Source organism: Chlamydotis macqueenii, chromosome 3, assembly GCF_036417535.1.
Source record: "Chlamydotis macqueenii isolate bChlMac1 chromosome 3, bChlMac1.mat, whole genome shotgun sequence".
Taxonomy (NCBI): Eukaryota; Metazoa; Chordata; class Aves; order Otidiformes; family Otididae; genus Chlamydotis; species Chlamydotis macqueenii.
In genome coordinates this window covers 22579947-22598325 of record NC_141558.1, presented here as the reverse complement: position 1 = coordinate 22598325, position 18379 = coordinate 22579947, and the positions used below count along the sequence as shown (strand labels likewise).

At 36.9% G+C, this 18379-nt stretch overlaps 1 protein-coding gene across 3 annotated transcripts in view; it reads right to left on the bottom strand.

The window, feature by feature from the left end:
• ARHGEF10 (Rho guanine nucleotide exchange factor 10) overlaps positions 1–18379 on the bottom strand; it is a 102653-nt gene that overhangs the window by 25343 nt on the left and 58931 nt on the right. For all 3 annotated transcript variants that reach the window (XM_086745219.1, XM_086745221.1, XM_086745220.1), the window contains 7 exons: positions 11407–11522; positions 9637–9764; positions 9053–9153; positions 7660–7781; positions 5164–5250; positions 3533–3756; positions 2198–2355 (listed from right to left, as the gene is read on the bottom strand). In XM_086745219.1, coding sequence (XP_086601345.1) covers positions 2198–2355; positions 3533–3756; positions 5164–5250; positions 7660–7781; positions 9053–9153; positions 9637–9764; positions 11407–11522 — 936 coding nt within the window. The remainder of the gene's footprint in view (positions 1–2197; positions 2356–3532; positions 3757–5163; positions 5251–7659; positions 7782–9052; positions 9154–9636; positions 9765–11406; positions 11523–18379) is intronic.

Sequence of the window (18379 nt, the reverse complement as noted above, 5' to 3'; positions counted from 1 at the left end):
GAGAGAAGTCATGGCTCTTTGCATACATAAAGGCATCAAGCTTCAGTGACTGAACTGATCCACTCTGCTTTCTGCCTACAGAGGAAGAAAGAAGGACCACAACTCTAATAGACACCGGGAGATAGATTTTTAACCCTCTAAGAAAGATTACTCCTTCTCATTCATGGAGTCCCACAACAGGCTGCACAACTATTTTACCTGTGCATTCCATAGCATTTGTCCTTGTCAGGCTTCAAATCAAGATGCCTTGTAATGCAATGACCATATTTCACATTCACTTTTAAATCTTTCCTTAATCTCCTTTATGCCAATAGACCAAAACTCAGGTCAAAGTGCATGGCTGGAACATAACCCCTTCTGCAGAACAGACGGTGACCCTGATGAATTACACACAGCTCTTCAGAAGCCACTTTCCCCCTCCCTCCCGTTTCACCACTAGGATTCCTTTGTTTGGTAAAATAGGTCAGTGCTCATAAAAACACCCCTCCAGGGCTGACTGCCTCACATGACCACAGCAGCCAACTACGAGGAATACGGATGCTAACACAGGAGCAGCTGATTCGCACCACTTTCATGAGGCATGCAGAACTGAAAAAACACACACAGACCAATCTGTAAGGCAAGGGACTACAAAATGAGTCAGGAAAAAAAAATAATGAATGGGTATTTCCCATCTCAGAGTTTCAGCAATCCTGAAATAGACTGCAACAGGCTCTATGAATATCTAGCTGCACAGAACTGGTATCTTCAGAGGATGATAAACAGGAGACACTATGATCCTGGTAAATACAATATAACCTCCAACTCATAACATAATTCAGTCTGGTTAACAGCCTCATCCTTAGATGTAGATATGCAACCCGTGCATCCTTTCTTACCTATACTGCCAAGGATGCCACTCATGTTCTTGAAGGGGTCTTTTCTGGAAGAAACTGAGTGACAGCAATTGCAGTCTTAAACAGCTTAAATACAACAATCTCTTTCAGCAAGGACAACAGATTCACTTCAGTACCCCACCCAGCTACATACAGAAACTGAAACATCAAAAATGATGTTATGAGACTAGGATCAAGGCCTCCCTCCTGTGTCTCCAAAACAAAGGAAAAATTGCTATTCAGCAGTAAAAAAAAAAAAAAAAAAAAGGTTTTAAAAAGAACTGAAATCTCATGTCTGGCTTCAGATCTGAGACAACAGCTCAACAGGAAACCCACTGAGTTGAAGATGACAACTGGCAAAAGGATATTTCTTTCCCAGCACTTTTTCAGATTCTTTGTTGCTCAGGAAAAAAAAAAAAAAACCTGCCTCCTGGATCTTTCCCAAACTAAGTCTTCATATGGCTCTAACACTGGACATATAATTCATTCCAAGATAGAAGTTACTGAGCTTGGCTCCTCAGTTAGAGGCTGGCAGGATTTAGTAGCTCATGTACAGTGCCATACAAATGCAACTACACTGTTTACAGGGCCCACCTCCTTAGAGAAGCTCAACAACCATCATAATGCAGCTCACACTAATAAGGTACAGCAGATCTCTGCTGGCTCTACAACTGCAAGGTTAGGTGTCTCTATGCTAACATCTCACTTCAGAACTCAGGTCTTAAACTTCAAGTAAAGCCTCCCTGATTTTGAGCTGAATTAACTATATATGTATGCAGTACTGTAGCTAGATACAAACCCACCAGCTGTGATGCTTAAGGAAAAGGGAGTCCTACAGTGAAATACATGAGCCACACACATAGGAAAGACTTCTGCTCTCTGTACAGTAAAGACAGCGTTGTAATTTCAAATGAGATACACAGGAATCTACCAATATGGAATTTTTGTCTTTCAGAAACATCAATACTGGGTAGTTGAGGGGAATTAGCATTGTGCTGTGTAAAATGCGGTATACTGCCTGTTATCACATAAACTTTTGGACTCTCGTAACACTGAAGACCTTAGAGTTTAAGCTAAGGGGCACAAGTTATTTTTCATACATATCGTATGGTAAAAGTGGGAACAGTATCAAAGTATCTACTATCCTTCAAAAAGCGAAAAAGTGTGAAAAGTCTTTTCAGAAGTACTGAAAAGTGTAATAACCTTAGTTCAGCAGTTTTACAGAGAATTTTCAGAAAATGTAATAGTGGAAAACTACTTCTGCCAAAATATACTGACATGCGAGTTCCTCAGGATGTTATCAAATCCTGTCACTACCTTACCTTCTGCTTTTGCATAGATTGAGATGTTTCCATTAACCAAGCCAGCAAACAAGTATTGAGACATATATGTTAAGCTCATCACGGTTGATTTTTCAGGAGTGAAGAAGTGTTGAAGTCGAATTTTCTTTGAGCCTTGGCAACTTTTGTAAATAGAAATGCTATTAAAAGAAGCAAGAAAAAATAAACCTGTGAAACTATGATTTATTTATCTCTTACTAGAATAAGCACAAAAGAGGTTTAGTACAAAATACTAGGGGGGAAAAAAGATTTTCTCCCTCCATTCAGAGGAAGATGAGTATGGAAAGGAGTATTTTGATCCTCCAAAATGTCTATGTAGACAATTTGCAACTACTTTACATTGACATACGACAACACATTTCATCATCTTGTCTGATAATGAAATTTGTCTTGTCAACAAAGAGACATAATAAAAATTCTGCTCCAAGTCCTTATTATGAGTCCATCCAAAACTTTCTATTAATTTAAAAAAATATGGATTACATATTACCTTGAGAACTATTGAAAAGAGAAGAAAAACTCACTACCAGACACCAATTACACTTAAAATTGCCCCCGTTCCTACAGATTATTACCATGGATATGTTAGTAATATTGAATAATTAAATGTGCAATTAATTACACTTCACAATCAAAGATAATCAATATAATTAGATGTTGGAATTTCTGAAAACATAGCATTTTCCTTTGATTACTTTTTTCTTCTTCATTTATATTGGTTAGAAACTCCTTCAAAAATCACCCATTATAGCTAGGGAAGGCGTTAAGTACGTGACTTAATATGTGACAACAAGATCTGTTTGGTTAACTGAGCTATAAGTTTAGAAAATGTAGCTTTGTTCTTCAGTATAAATCAAGTGATGATTCAGTAAGGTCATGAGTTCAAACAGACCAAAATAATTCATGTCAATGCAATATTATTTATTCGCATGACAAATCCTGCACAATATCACAGTGTAGAAGGTGAATGGATTCCTTATTTAACACTTTGTCATTCTGAAAATTTTCCAATACCTAAAGATTATAGTGTAACATTACAAAAGTAATAGCAATGTTCATAGTTTTCAGACATGATGTATGATAGATTATTTCTCTTTCAAACACAAGCATTATTTTAATTTGAAATACTACGTAGTAGACCTTAAAATCACGTGGAGTGTATTTTTTCCTTCGTTTAGGCAGAACGGACAAGATTACTGGGTATTCATGGATGCTTTCTTAAAAAGAAAAGATTTTCTTGAAGTATCACAAAATTTTATTATAGAATAGTAAACCTAATGAATAAATCATACACCGTACACTGAAAATGATATTCACCTTCCTTCTTCCATCCCAAGGCAAATAGAAGGCACATTAGAAGTTTTTGCAAGAACACTTTCGGAGTCGAGAGCCTTATTTTGCTCTTTCCGTTTCTCCTCCTCCGGTACATAGACCATGCAGAGAATCCGTGATTCCACATTGAAGCACTCAATAACCTTCGGGCCAGAGCTTTGAAATGAGACTATTGCAATCTGGCCCATTTGATTAGTACAACTGCCGATCTGAATTGGAGAGGTGAAAGGAAAAAAAGAAAAAAAGAAAAAAAAAAAGACTAAGACTGGTATCTGTCTTCAGGAAGATCTGCATTAACAAGAAGGAATGACTGGAAAGTTAATTGAAGAGTGCATCTGAAGTTATATGCATGAATATGAGTTTTCATGTATTAAGACATAAATTAGAAAATAATTCAGCACAAATGCTATCAATTTCAAAACATTATATGCACAAAATTCCCTTGTATAGTCACAAAACCAGTTCTGTTTTGAAGGGAGGAACATTATGGCCTATTCTAATGTCTGACTCACATGTATATACATAATGTAATGCAATTACAGTAAGTACCTGCATAATATATTATTTTAATAACAGGTGTTCTAAGTTATCTCAGGTTCTCTTAAAGCAGATAATATAGCAGAGGCCTGTCCTTTGCACAGCAACAGATCTACAAATAAATGGTCTGTCCCAACAGAAAGAGGGATTATTAATCTAATCCTTTTTCTAAACTTGCTGATACAGGATCCTAAACTCCTCCCTCATCCAGAACTAAATATCATCCATATGTGCACACATCTGTATATTTTATGGATCTGGGAAGAGTTTAAAAAAAAAAAAAAAAAAAAAAAAAAGAAATCTGCCCAAGCAACAATAATTGTTTTTATAAAGTAACTCTTCATGTTTATATGAAATAAAAAAAAAAAAACATAGCAAAGAGAAAGAACGAACATTCTGTGGCAATATAAAGATTTCACTGGCATATATTTGTGATGAGTGCTTACAAATAGCAAAGACAAAAGGAAGTTATATGGGTCGTCTTGAAAAAGACCATTGACAAAAGCTATTCTTAACTTCTACTTTTAATTCACAAGGGTTCCCTTAAAATTTCAGTACTGTAGTAACAAGAAAAGCTACTGAAATCATTAGCATTTTTTTCAAAAACAGTATTGGCTATCTCACTTCATCTACTGAAATATCTGCATTTTGCGGGTCATAAGAATATGCCAGAATAGTTTTTTTCCTACGTACAGACTTAAACAGATGACTTATGGCTAAAGTATTTTTAAAATATGGAAACAGACAATAGGACAGTGTGAGCTCATATGGCTTTTAGCAGCCCTCATTATAAATTAGCACATAACTCACTTCTGAATGTGCTCAGCACTTTGGAATTTGTTCTCTGCCACACTAGCAAGTCACACACACACATAAATGACACCCTACAGAGAACAGTGAGATCACATGGACAAAATTACTAGCTATGCTTCACAGAAGTCCATCTTAAAACAAACAAACAAAAAGAAATTAAAAAAAACCCAAAATCTATTTCAGATCCATATGTTGCTGAGAGTCACCAAAGCAATGCAGAGAAACAGGAGACCACTGTATTTTTAGGTTTTAAAGATTACGCTTACCCAAAGAAAACCATGTTCTGTGGTACAGGAATCTGACTCTGTTTCGCCAGAGAGGTACGGTTCAGGATTATAGGCAGCACATTCAATCTTCAAACAAACGAAAAGAGAACAGTTACCACATTAAAAAGATACGCCTATTTCTGCCTAATTAAGTCCGTAATTAATGAAAAAATTTAAGAATATCAAAGAATCACAGAAGGCAAGAAGTCAGTTTCGTTAGCCCAGCTTCCCATGGGCAGGGTCAGCTGCATGTGTGTTATGCCCAACACCTTCCTTATCTACTCTTACAGATATTAAAAGCCAAAGATTACAAATTCTTTAGCTGGTCTGCTCAAGTGCTTGGAAAACCTTAATAAAGGTCATGAAATACCCAACCTAACATCATCCTTGTTGTAATGGTTAGTCTGTTACTTCTCATCTCAGCCACCAGGTACTTCCCTTCTGCAGTATCCTTTTACATACAAGGCTTATATAGGTCATAACCCTGCCTGAGGCTTCTCTTCATTAGGCTAAATTAACATTATCACTTAATTAAATTCAAAAATTAAACCACTAATTTTTTAGATTTTTAATTCTTGGTTATTATAACTTTTCCAACTGGCATCTCCCCAGCAGATATAGCAGCTCCAGATATTTGAGGGTGCAGAACTTTCTCACCTGAACAGGCTATTCTAACAGAGCTGTTAGCAGCACTAGATCATAATTGCCTCTTCTGAAACCTGTTTGTACACATCTCATTGATTATTTGCTCTTTGTAACAATATTACATTCTTAACCAATCCTTAGCTTGCTGGTCTATTACTAAAAATTACTTTTACAGACCTTCTACTCAACCCTCTCCTTAATCTGTACTTGTGAAGCTCTTTATTTCTTCCTGAGCATACCATGTATCTGTCCTACTAACTGTCATCCATTTTTTTTTCTTTATTCCCCTCAAATTATTTCTCCAGGTGCTTTACTCATTTTTAATGCTAATACTATCATCCATAATACTCCTACTCCCTCCCAACTTCATGTCATAATGTTACTGTTAGTAAATTAATAACCATACTCATATTTTTATCATGCAAGTCACTGAAGAAAAACCTGAAAGCTACACCAGACTCAAGATCTATATTTAAGTCCGTCCCAACTCTGAAAGTCATTCAAGCACCAAAGCTATGAAAACAGGCATTTTTATGAGCAGTCACGGATTTCTATTTTCCCTAATTTCCCTAATATCCACGACAGAGCTCCCTTAAAGCTTATGTAAACTCTTTAAAATATATACAAGCAATTCATAACCACGTAGAATACAAAAAAGGTTTGTGATGAGGTGTGATACTACATTTTTAGACACGATTCTCTATAATTCACACTAATGTTCTCATGTTAGACATCAATGTCATTGCGATTATATTGCAGTACTAGATACAATTTGGTTAGTATTAACCAAAAAAAAAATGAAATTAGCATCTTAGAGTTCTAAATTCCTAGTTTACTTGATTTTCAAAAGTGTAAAGAATTTCACACGTCTCCCTGAAGTCAGCAGGCATCACCAAGTGATTAGCAGTAGTAAAAATAACATTATGTATTCTCCAAAGCAATTCACTATAAGGACAAAAGATGGCAACCAACAGATAAGAAAAAGAAAAGAAAATAAAAAAAAAAAAGCTAGCCCTGCCAGTCTTAGCCATGTCAGTCTTTAGCATGTCTCACTTAACACATGCTGAAACTATCTACTTGTAGTGATGACTTACGGTAGCTGTGACAGCTAAATACAACACTAGCAAAAGACAAGACAGCCTGCATGCTGGATATTTCTCAGGCTGCTTGTTACATCTCTGCGTTACTTTGCATCTTAGTCAAAATCGATGATGTTTTTTTCATAGTTAAACCCTGCTAGTTTAGCTCTCGGACATGCTGTACTTACTTTCATCATTAAAGCTAGTGGTCAATATGACTTCAAGCTGACACATTACTTTAGGAAATGAACCATTAAGGCTATTTCTGCATCAGTGTTCAGAAGAGAACTACATTTAATGTAAAACCCCATAAAACTGAATTTTAAAAATTATTTCAAAACTATTGCTGTCTGTGGACTGATGAAAATCAGAAATTTGAGGAGGATTCAACATAATTACACCCATACAGGACAGCTATCATGGAGATCAGATTCCTGCACTTTGTAAGCTGCAGGTTACTTTGGAGCCTCAAACACTTGGAAACCTCAAGACCAATTCAAAATTCCCAGTAGTTCTGTTTTCACTGCATGGTGAGCTTACATCTGAAAGTGAACATCATGCTATATAAAAGTAAACACTATGTTCCTTAGTGCCTCAAGGATTGCAGTATTTTGCATTCCTATGACCCTGTTGCACCTTCCATTGCTACTGTTCTTAACACTCAAGAAAACTAATAGATGTGAACTAATAGATATATTTACAATATAGTATTCTTTAGCAGTTATATCACACAAGAAAAGCAATTATAATCTCATATAAAAGTTCTGTTCACCTTAAACTCCTGTTGCTTGGCCATCATCACTGGCATGTGTCTAACAAGGAGAGGATGTTTCTCCTTTTTTATTTGATTCCCATCATCTTCTGCACAGAACCAACCTAACAGGTTATCCTCCGCTGTAATGGAAAGAACGAACAACAAACATCCCACAATACTTTCACTGAATAATCACATCTCTCTACAGGAATAGAAAAAAATTTTGTTAGGATTGGTTAACACTGATCAGGCTGTTCTTATGCCATATATGCATAAAAGACAATATAATACTATGAGCAAAAAAATCAATATAGTAGATTACATACATACTGATAATGCAAAAAAAGGAACACCCTACACTAGCAAAATGTTAAGGGTGTTCTCTTAATGATCTTATCAGTAGGTTATTAAAAGAGGAAAGGGCACATTAAAGCTCTTTTCAGACTCCAGGAAATCTGTTTCACAAATAGCATTTCTCTGCCTCTATAAGTGACATCACTACCAACTACTACTTCTCATAATTTTAAGGATACTCTTCCTGGAATGGAGAAATCCATTCTCTCTCTTTTCTCTCTTTTCTTTGGCTTTTTTTTTTTTTTGTTGTTGTTGTTGTTATTTTGCCTGCCTTCAGTGAGATGGCATAAAAGCATAGAGGATGTGCTGGTGAAACCTGCTTCCTAGCAAGCGCGTATCTTCAACGTTTCTCAACTTAGGCATTCAAAATCCCAGGTCTCTTTGAAAACCTATCCCTCCTGTGCAAACACAGGAGACTAATAACATTACAGGACAGCATATTATTGCTCCCACTTAGATCAGGCTTGTTTGTGATAATCCCTCCAGGGAAGACTATAGATTTATGTTAAAAAGAAAAACCCTCCTCCTGAAAGAACTTGTTTAACATAGCCAACAATAGAAATATTACATTATATTAAAACTATACCCATAAGTTTATTTCATGCTCAGAAAGCTAAACAAATGAATCCAACAGCTTTACTGATATTTCTTAGCTAAAATCATTCTGAGCTAAAACTGAGAAATATGAACCTTAAGTTTAAGAAGTTCATAAGAGATGAAGAAATAAGTTCATAATGGAATAACTTCCTCACCTATCTGTCCTGTAGTGTATCTCATTCTTGTTGATTTAGATGTAACAGTTAGTAATGATTACCACAGACTTCACTAAAATACTGTAGAAATTATATTCTTTCATAATGAAAACCCCATCCTATCTATAGCATCATTACTTTGTAGTGATACACAATCAGTACTATTTACTGCATTGCAATTTTAACATCGGCAGATAGATTTTCAGGAAAAAAAAATCATTTTATAAAAAATAAAAATAAAAAACTTACACTGTACATTAAGAGCTATCTTAACTTGGTAGGAAATTTAAATAACTAAGAATTACCAAGGGCCAGTTTAGCCATTTGTAAATTGTTGATCCAAGACTGTTTGATGGCAGGGGTAAATGTATTGAACACAGCTGTAAAGAAAGTGGGCCGCCCAGACCTGCAAGACAACAACAACAAAAAAAGCGCCACTCTAAATGCATTGAGTATGAGATACAGTCAAGGCTAGAAATGTTGAACAAGATTAAATTTACTTTATAATACTTAGACAAAGACACAGCTCCAATACAAGCATGCAGGCTATGATATGCCATACACCCTTCTTCCTCCACTTTGCATGAAATGTTAGGAGAAGAACACCTTCCCTGGTGAAGGAATAGAACTCTGTTCCCTACTAGCTGTCACTGCCATGGCTCCTGTCTTGCTTCTTGCAGCTGGAACACAGGGTTAAGGAACAGGAGAAACTACAGCACTGACCTGGAACATGCAGGTTCCCAGCATTGTGGCATCAGAGCAGAAGTCAGAGGCTAACTGCGGGGACAGAAGAGGAGGAAGAGCTACAGATTCCCAAATCCTCCCTGGTACATCTATGCCTAATACAAAAGCCCATTCAGAAGGTTTTGTAATCAAGATTACTACTGACTTGTCCTGTTTTCCTGGGAGTTGCAGCTGAATTCTACAGCGATCTGCCGCTCTGATTTCATCTTCTTTTTTCAAAATCAGTTTTTGTAAACCTGAGGTCCAGTCATGGGCTACAGATTGGTTTAAGTTCTGAAAAATTAAAAAAGCTAAGATTCAATGCCAGCCTACTGGCCTATTTCCAACAGGCTGGCTAAGGTGATCTCGACATATAACAAACAATTCCTGCCACCTGGGCCTCATTTAGTCCACATTTTTAATCATGGATAATTTATCTGTATTTGTAAACACATTTCAAAAACATCTGCAAAAATTTGCTAACATATTTTATCTGATTATTTAATCTCACATTGCTCAGAGTTTTATGATACACAAACAACATTCCCAAGCATTTGTCAGATTAAGAAATGTAAATTTTCATCAGGTGTACACACAACCCTTTTACTTCATTTCAGTTAGTAGTTATATAGAACCCACAAATGCTGTTTCTAAAGAAAATCTCATTAAAACGCCTACAAATCATACTGCTAGTATGTTTTTGTTCAAATCTTTGAGCCAGAGTGTTTACAGAGCCATCACGAAAGTGGTCTGTGTGGCTGGAATCTGTTTAAAATAGGATGCTGAAACAGCAACCCTCTGCAAGCTGAGTGTTTGATCACAGAGGGTAAAAGCACCCCGAGCTACGCAAAGCATCAATAGTAATGAGTATTCATACACAAAAGTACACTAATTTTCCACAGTCAGAATTTTATGAAAATTGAAGTCTTTTTTTCAGAAATAGAGAAGCTGACCTCATTCCTCAACTAAACTGTTCTAATTATCTTATACATGGCTACCTGTAAACACTGACAGGATTTTAAATTTTCAAAACATAGTTGGCTCTGACTGGCAGTATAGGCAGAAAGGTTTTGTATATGTTACGGTATCTGTGCTATACATATCCCTAATAATGCAGCTGAAATTCAGCTTCAAATACTTGTGAATTTTTTGCCAAAAGTACTGTTTCCATAGACTGGCTTTAGAGTACCTATTTTCACAAAATGTTATGCTTTATTTAATGCCCTTGACTCTGAAGGCAAGATATCCCAAGAGAAACTCAGCTTTCATATACCTAGTTAGACACATCTATATTTACATCCTTCAGTGGCAAGTAGGAGTTAAAAATTGTGCCTAAGCATACATACAGCATATAAAACAAAAAGCAATTTTTTTAAGTCTTAAGACTGTGGAGAACTCATTCTGAAATTTGACGAAAAGTAATATATCTACTGGCCAGAATATAAGCTAAATAAAAGGGATGTGAACAAAGTTGAAGGAAATTACTTTCAAAATTCATCTGAAAATCCTTTTATATTTTTGTGATTTGCACTCAATTTTAAGTACAGCTCCACTCAAAAGCCAGGATTATGAGCTTGGATGGGCATCAAGAGCCTCCTTCAAAGAACCATCCTGCTGCTACCTTGTCTAACTGCAAGAATACAATTTCTTAAGATCAAAATGTATTTGTTTCCTTATAAGCTTATCAGCTACTGAGCAAATGCAGACACTTGTAGTATCCACCTACGCTTAAAAACAATAAAGAAAAACAGGATTAGAAAGACAGCTGTAATCTACTTATAATACTAAACAGTTAAATGAATTACTAAAGGTAAAAATTATTACAGTCTTTACAGAGAGAGCTAAATAGTGTCTTGCACAGATCCTAGGGAGAGACAAATATGCTACTTTACAAAAGGATCATATTTGAAAAATCAAATCCAGCTTTGTTTATTACCTGATAGTTTCCTTTAAGGCTGCCTATTAATTGACTAATTTGACCAACTACATTCAAGTCATGTAAAAGGTTCTGCAGATCATGGTACAGTTGCCCTGGTCCCATATACAGCTTGTCTGAAATGAATAAAAACACAAGGTTATATATAATAAAAAGATGTAATTCTCAGTTGAAGGAGAAAGTATGACAAAGATAATATTATTAACATATATTGCTATTTTTTAACACTGAAAATTAAGTTTATCAAAATTGGTGATGCTCTCTATAGATTGAAAAAACAAGTAATGCACTGATGTGCAGCTAGGGTCTTCACTACTTCTGAAAATCAGAATGGTTTATTTATACATATACCACTGATATTTCACTTTGCTGCTCCAGGTGCTTTCAATGTCCCCACAGACAGATAATTGTGAAATGCATCCCAGGAAATGCTAGGTAGTAGTATGTTATCACACATTAGCTTTGCATGTACAGGCATTACCATACGCATTTCCTTCTACCTCACCTTATCATTGCATTTTATGTTTACAATTAAGATTCAAGTTTGTTTATCTAGTATGAGGGAGAGCATAATGTGTAGTTTTAATAAGCACACAGTAGAACTGTGACAAATATTGAAGCTTCACTGGCCCTAAAACTCTGGGAGCTTTTTGTTTAGCACCAAGCAGCAGACTTGCTGTCAGACGTTAGTTTAAATATCCTTCCCAACGGCTGCTTTTGGTCACGTGACGAAGGAAAAAAAAAAATATTTGTAGCCTTCACTACAAAGGTTTAAAACTCAAAATTTGCTTAATCAATCACAATATAGTTCTGGATCATATACTCAAATCCTAACTCTAACATCAGCCTACAATTTCACCGAACCACTGAACCAGTTTTATTGCAATCATGCTTAAGCGAAAAAAGGATCTGCGTTGAGATCTGTAAGAAATCCTAACAGCAGCAGAAATATTTTGCCTTAACCATCAATAAGTTCATAGAAGATAGTGCTAACTCAGAAAAATACTCTGATTAGTAAGATAAGCTGTCTATTTAAATGCAAAACCCTGCTAATACAATCGACTCCCAGACATGATGTTAGGAACAGGATGGCTATACAGCTCTTGTGGAAATAACACTCTCCCTCTCCCCACAAAACCCCACCCCAACTCATACAGAGTCAGCATGTTTCCCTTTGGCTGAATGACAGGAACTGGGCTGAACTATCTTTCCAGGAAATCCCTGCAGATTATTTAGCTCACTCAGTGTAGTATCCAAACTACGGATCCCTCACCCTTACCACAACTTTGGCAGCTAGTCTGCGGGCAGCTAACTCCCCCGGGGCAGAAGGATTTCAACCCTGCGTTGGCAAGAACATGATCTAAATATAATGCTGGCTACCCACTCCACAGACAGATCAGGAGCACGGACACGAGCTGTGCCACCTGGTCCGGCTGCCAGGGCGGATTAGTGCCGGACACAGCACATCTGCCAGCCGAACAACGCTAGCCACCTCCGTTCCCGCAGTCTGCTACAGGGACAAAACACAGCAAACCAAACACAAAGCAATCAGAAAAGCATAACCCAGAATAAACATGAAAAAATAACCAAGCACAAGACAATTCTCCTTAAATAATTTGTATATTCTCAGTTATGTAACAAAATAGCTGTATTTTCTGAAGACATTTTCCTTTTTGGAGGCATCATACAGCTTGAGGCCATCACTGGAAGTTTAATGTAATTCATTCACTGTATTAAGCTAGGAATCTGCCTTAAACCTTGAAGAGTATAAAATTTCAAGGCTCAAGGAATATGTTAAGGTTTAATTTATCTCTGAATTCTCACCTTCACTGCAGGAAAACGCAACATGAGCCTGAGATACTACACATTCCTATAAAATTTCAAATTATTCTCTTGACTTTAAATCTTCTGGTAAACTAAATCTATGAAAGGATTTCTGTGTACTGCCCTTGAGTACTAAACAGGGGAACGACCACACTTCGTACTATTTACCCAGCCGGAGAATAGATGCAACTTTCGTCCACCCTTCTTTGCCTGTTCCGAATGTTAATTAGAAGAACAACCTAGCCTTTCTTATCCTTAAAAACAAATCAGTCCATACGAAAAGATCATTAGATTTATTGTACACAATGAAAAGAAATGACTGCAAAGTAGACCTAAGAGGAAGAGTTTTGAGATTATTGTCAACACAGTACGTTTGCAGATTTGTTTAAAAAAAAATTAAACACTTTTCTGGAACTGCAGACTATGTACTTTCATTAAGATGCAGTTTCACTTTCTTCAATTCAAATACTTGCAAAATCAACATCTGAAAATTGTAAGCACTTCTCTCCTTGGATCCCTCTTTGCTAGCTGACACCTTTCTTCTTACTGAGGCCTACAATAATTATTTGTTAAGCACGAGAATGGCCAGTTGTTGATTTTGATGAGGCTACTTGCAAAGAAAGGAGTGGGTCAATATTAACAGAAGTCTGATAACATCTAGACAAAAGCCATGATAATGTATTCGGCACTGTAAAGAACACAAATGAAATAATTCTTGCCCCAAATTTCTGTAACAAAATGATAACTTCTGCAAAACAACACTTAGACTGATTAGAAGCAATTGCAGTTTAGTTGAGTTTTTGGCAGAAGTCCATTCACTTAACCTGTCATTTATAAACTCCACTACTAAACAAACCAAGCTAGTGCACTGAAAAATGTACTACAAATATTTCTGAATTTTATCCTTGTGGGTTTGAACCAAGAGAAAATTTGCAACTACCAGGCTGTGAAAAGCTGAAAGTTTGTGATGATTCCCTTGTATAGGATGGATATTTTCACTCAAGTGAATTACATTATTTGTAGGTTTTAAAAGCCAGGATCACTCTTTCCAGCTTCATAAAAACAGAGTTACAAGACATTTTATTATTGAAAGCAGGGTCGGAGAATGGACATTAACCTGCAACACATAACAGCAAGCATTCAGGCAACTCTTAGATGCTGTAGGACGTTATGCCATAGTCTTCAACTGAGGCCATAGAGAAAGCTTTAACTACTTACACAGACGGACTTGCCCTGTGCAGTATATACATCCACCGTGCCTCAAAAAAGCTGTCCTCTACAAGCCTCTTCCTGGAGCTTCAAATGCTCTTATAAATATCCTTGCTCAAGCCTTGGGAATAAGGCATAAATCTTGAACTTAATTCAGTAATTGTCACCTATTTTATCTGCACCACGCATATTTTATAAGCTTTTAATAAGTTGACATAAAATGGATGCACTAAGAGTGTCAAAGCAAACAAACTAACCTGGCATGTGAAATTGTCGCACAGAAAAACGAAATGGAAGTCATTTTAGGCTCATTTATTAAAGACTACATGCTTAGCAGAGGAAAGGAAGTCAAAAAGCAAATCAGTAAATAATTAAAGAGAGCCTGCTTCTATCCTCTGATGTTCTAGAAAAGACAAACAGCTAAATTAAGATGAAATTTTAATAGTCAAACAAGGACTAAATCAATAGCCATGGTGAATATAATTTTTTTCAGGGCAGTCCTTAGTGGACATAAACTGGAACACAGAAAAATAACTGGGCTTCAGAGATCAGCAATGAGGGACTCATCAAGAAGAGAGTTCTCCGAGAACTGACCACGTAGTTTGAGTTACAGGTTACAGTACCTTGATCTCTGAACTGGGTCCTGTAACAGTTACTCACAATGTCCCATTTTTAAAATAGTATTAGCTTCTTGATGGTTAATAAAATGTTGACTGCCAGTTGATCCAGCTGAAAATTGTCTGATGGAGAGTTTTTCCTGGGTGAAGGAGGTGGGGGGGGCAGCACATTAGTCTGTTCATCAGATGCGTTTCTCAGTTCACAGCCAACGACTGGCTCCTTCAGCCCACACATGTTCCCTGACCATTCGATTGCTGGTTATTTTGGGGTGGGTTCACTCTTTCTTTTTTTCCATAGAAAGCACTGAAAAACTCTTGGCTTTATTCCAAAGCAGATACATGGTTAGTTTCTCTTTGAAATGTTTCACAAATGATAAAGACATTTCCTTCCCATTTCTAAGCCACTCTTGCTAATTATCACGATCCAAAACAACCAATTTTTCCAGTGTGAAAAAAAATCCACCATGAGTTTAGAGAAGGTTCGCCCCAGCTCTACACATCCTACATGTTACAGAGGATGGTGTGCCTGGGCAGCGTGCTGTTACCGATAACCACATACATGGCTTCAGAGCCAACGTTTTTTTGCATTCCACCTACAGATCAAGGGTGAAATGTTGGCCACATATAAGTTAGCAGGGATTTTTTTCATCAGCTCCTTTGTTGCTAAGTTTTTACCACAGGAATTCATGCCTCCCTGCAACAGGTAATTTAGTGCCAACAACCAGTAATTAATGCAAAATACCTAATTCCTTGCTCAGTATTAACATGAAATATATTCAAGGCTAAAAAAAAAAAAAGCAAACCACAGAACTGCTACTTGTTTTTGAGGGAGAAAAGAAGGTTAAAGTTTACATTGATTTTTGCTGCTATGTAAAATTAGGGTGGGAAAATCCTGCTTTTTATAATAATTGTTCCCTAGTCAAGAGATGTTTGAGTATAATACTAAACATTTATTTTACCTGCTCATTTCCCAGCATTACTCTCAGAACCACAGTTTTAAATTCACCAGTTCTATCTGGTTTGAAGTAATTCTTATCATTGAAACAAAATCAATTTTAGCTTATTTACATCCAGCCATTTTCAAAGTCTGCAGGAAACTCCCTGGGTGTGGTTAAAGTCAGTTTAACTTGGCTTGGGCAAAATCAGGATTTGAAACATTGTGCATAAATATACACATGCAAGAGAAGTGTCTGTGTGGTTGTGCTTGGGTGTGGGCAGAGGGGGAGCATAATTCCTCACCATCACACTCAGAGGATCTGTGTCATGCTCTGGGATCAGCAAGAAACAGGACCTGAATAAGACACTCATCACGTTGGAGCTTTTCCCTTTTCATGCAGCCACCCTTCCTGTGAGAAGCGGGCAGCTTTCTCCCCGCTATCTGCCTCGTCTCCACCTCGCACAGACCCACATCTGGCAGCATGCTGCTTTGCTAGGGAGCACAGCCAGCAGCTGCAGCTCTTTCCCTGCACAGCAGCAGTTGCAGCTCTTTGCCTGCACAGCAGCAGTTGCTTTAATGGGTGCTGGCAGAGCAGCCACTCCCTTGGGATTGCTATCTATCTGGTTCTTCTAAATTTTCTATTCTCGTGGGCACAACAAGCATAGCAGATATAATCCCGTACTGATCACACATCCTCTCAATTACTATGGGACACATTTATTTATCGTGGTGATTTGTTACTTGTACACATTTTCCAGTAGCTTTTGCTGTGTGCTGACTCTCACTTGTGAATTACTAATTTTTCACAGATTTATGCTCCTAGAGAGGAAAAATAAAGTGTTACAATGCCTAGAGTAGATGCAGTCACCTGTAATTCAAACATCTATTCCTGGGTAAGCAAAAATAATGGTCAGGTGGTCCCTCTCCATACTAAACTCCTGTTTATTCCCAATTAGGAGGATTTTTTCAAGTATTATTATTACATAAATCCAAATGGCATGCAAATAAAATAAAAACATCTTTTAGCATACTCTCAATATTGCAACTATTCCTGCAAACATTTCTGTATTGTACATCATGCTAAAGCCAAAGACTGTTAATAGATAAACTGGTTATCTCTCTTACTGTAAAGTAGCTCATCTTGAAAAGATGAGTAATGACCTTTTCCTCACATGATTCAAAACCACAAAACATCAATATAAATTGCTTTGGAAAAGGCCTATTGACATGAAGTAAGAAATGATTAATCATGGAAATTCAAGGTCCTTCGAAAGAATACTTCACTCTGGGAGATGCAGATCCCCCAAGTCAGACCAGGTGTTACACAAAATAGAAGCTCACAAATGCTCACATGTGAAAACCACAACCGAAACTGAGAAAGGCTATGTTCCTGACTATACTTGCAGCATTATTGAGGGGTAACATGAAAGTAATGATACACTTGAAGAACATGCCAGATTTGAAGACAATTCTGAAAGGCTGGTGGATCCCAAATTTGGCTTGCCATTTGCAATCTGGTCTTTGAGGCTGAGCGCATTTGTATTACTTCCTCCCACTGAGCCATCTGTGTGCATCCAGGCAGCATACTGAAACGTCAAGTGTTTTGAAGGGAAGAGATTTGGAAAAGATTCAATCCTCATCTTGAGCATAAAAATCACCTGGGTTGGGGGGAGAAGTTATATATGTGGGAGGTAACTTGAAAAGTTGCTGTGTCTGAGGAAGGCATAACAAACTGGTACTTGTATAGAACTATGCACTTAGAACAAATAACAAAAAATAGGCCCTTTCCGCAACATTTAAGTCTACATTTAAACCTGAGCAGCTTGTACAGCATTCTGGAAAGCAAAGCATCATTGTACCAAATGAATTCTTGATCAGTTCATAATAAACAGATTTCATGAGATTGTTAACATGTTTAAGTTAAACTATGATGATGTAGCAGTAATGTATTTAAAACTACTTAAGTGCAGTCAGAACTGTTCAGTTGTTTTGTTTGACATGTGACACTGATTGTCCTGGAAATGTTTCACTGATTTTTTCATCAAGTAGCAACAGACTGACAGCATCCCACTACTCAGTTTAAGATGTCCACCTTTAGGAAGGACAAGAATGGAGACTATTTGAGAGACAACATTGTACCTAAAGTAAAATAGTTTTCTGTTCCCGGAAGATCTTGAGAATTAATTTAAAGAAAGAAAACCAGAAACCATTAATAAGTCCCAAGATTCAACTACTGCAATTGAGGAATTCTTTCCCTATACTTCATACTGGATCCTGCTCCTACAGAGAGACTGGTATGCAAAACACAGAGGACAAATACATTACAGCTGCTCTGGGACAGAGAACTTGTCAAAGAGAGGAAAAACATTCTCCCTGAGGAGGTCTA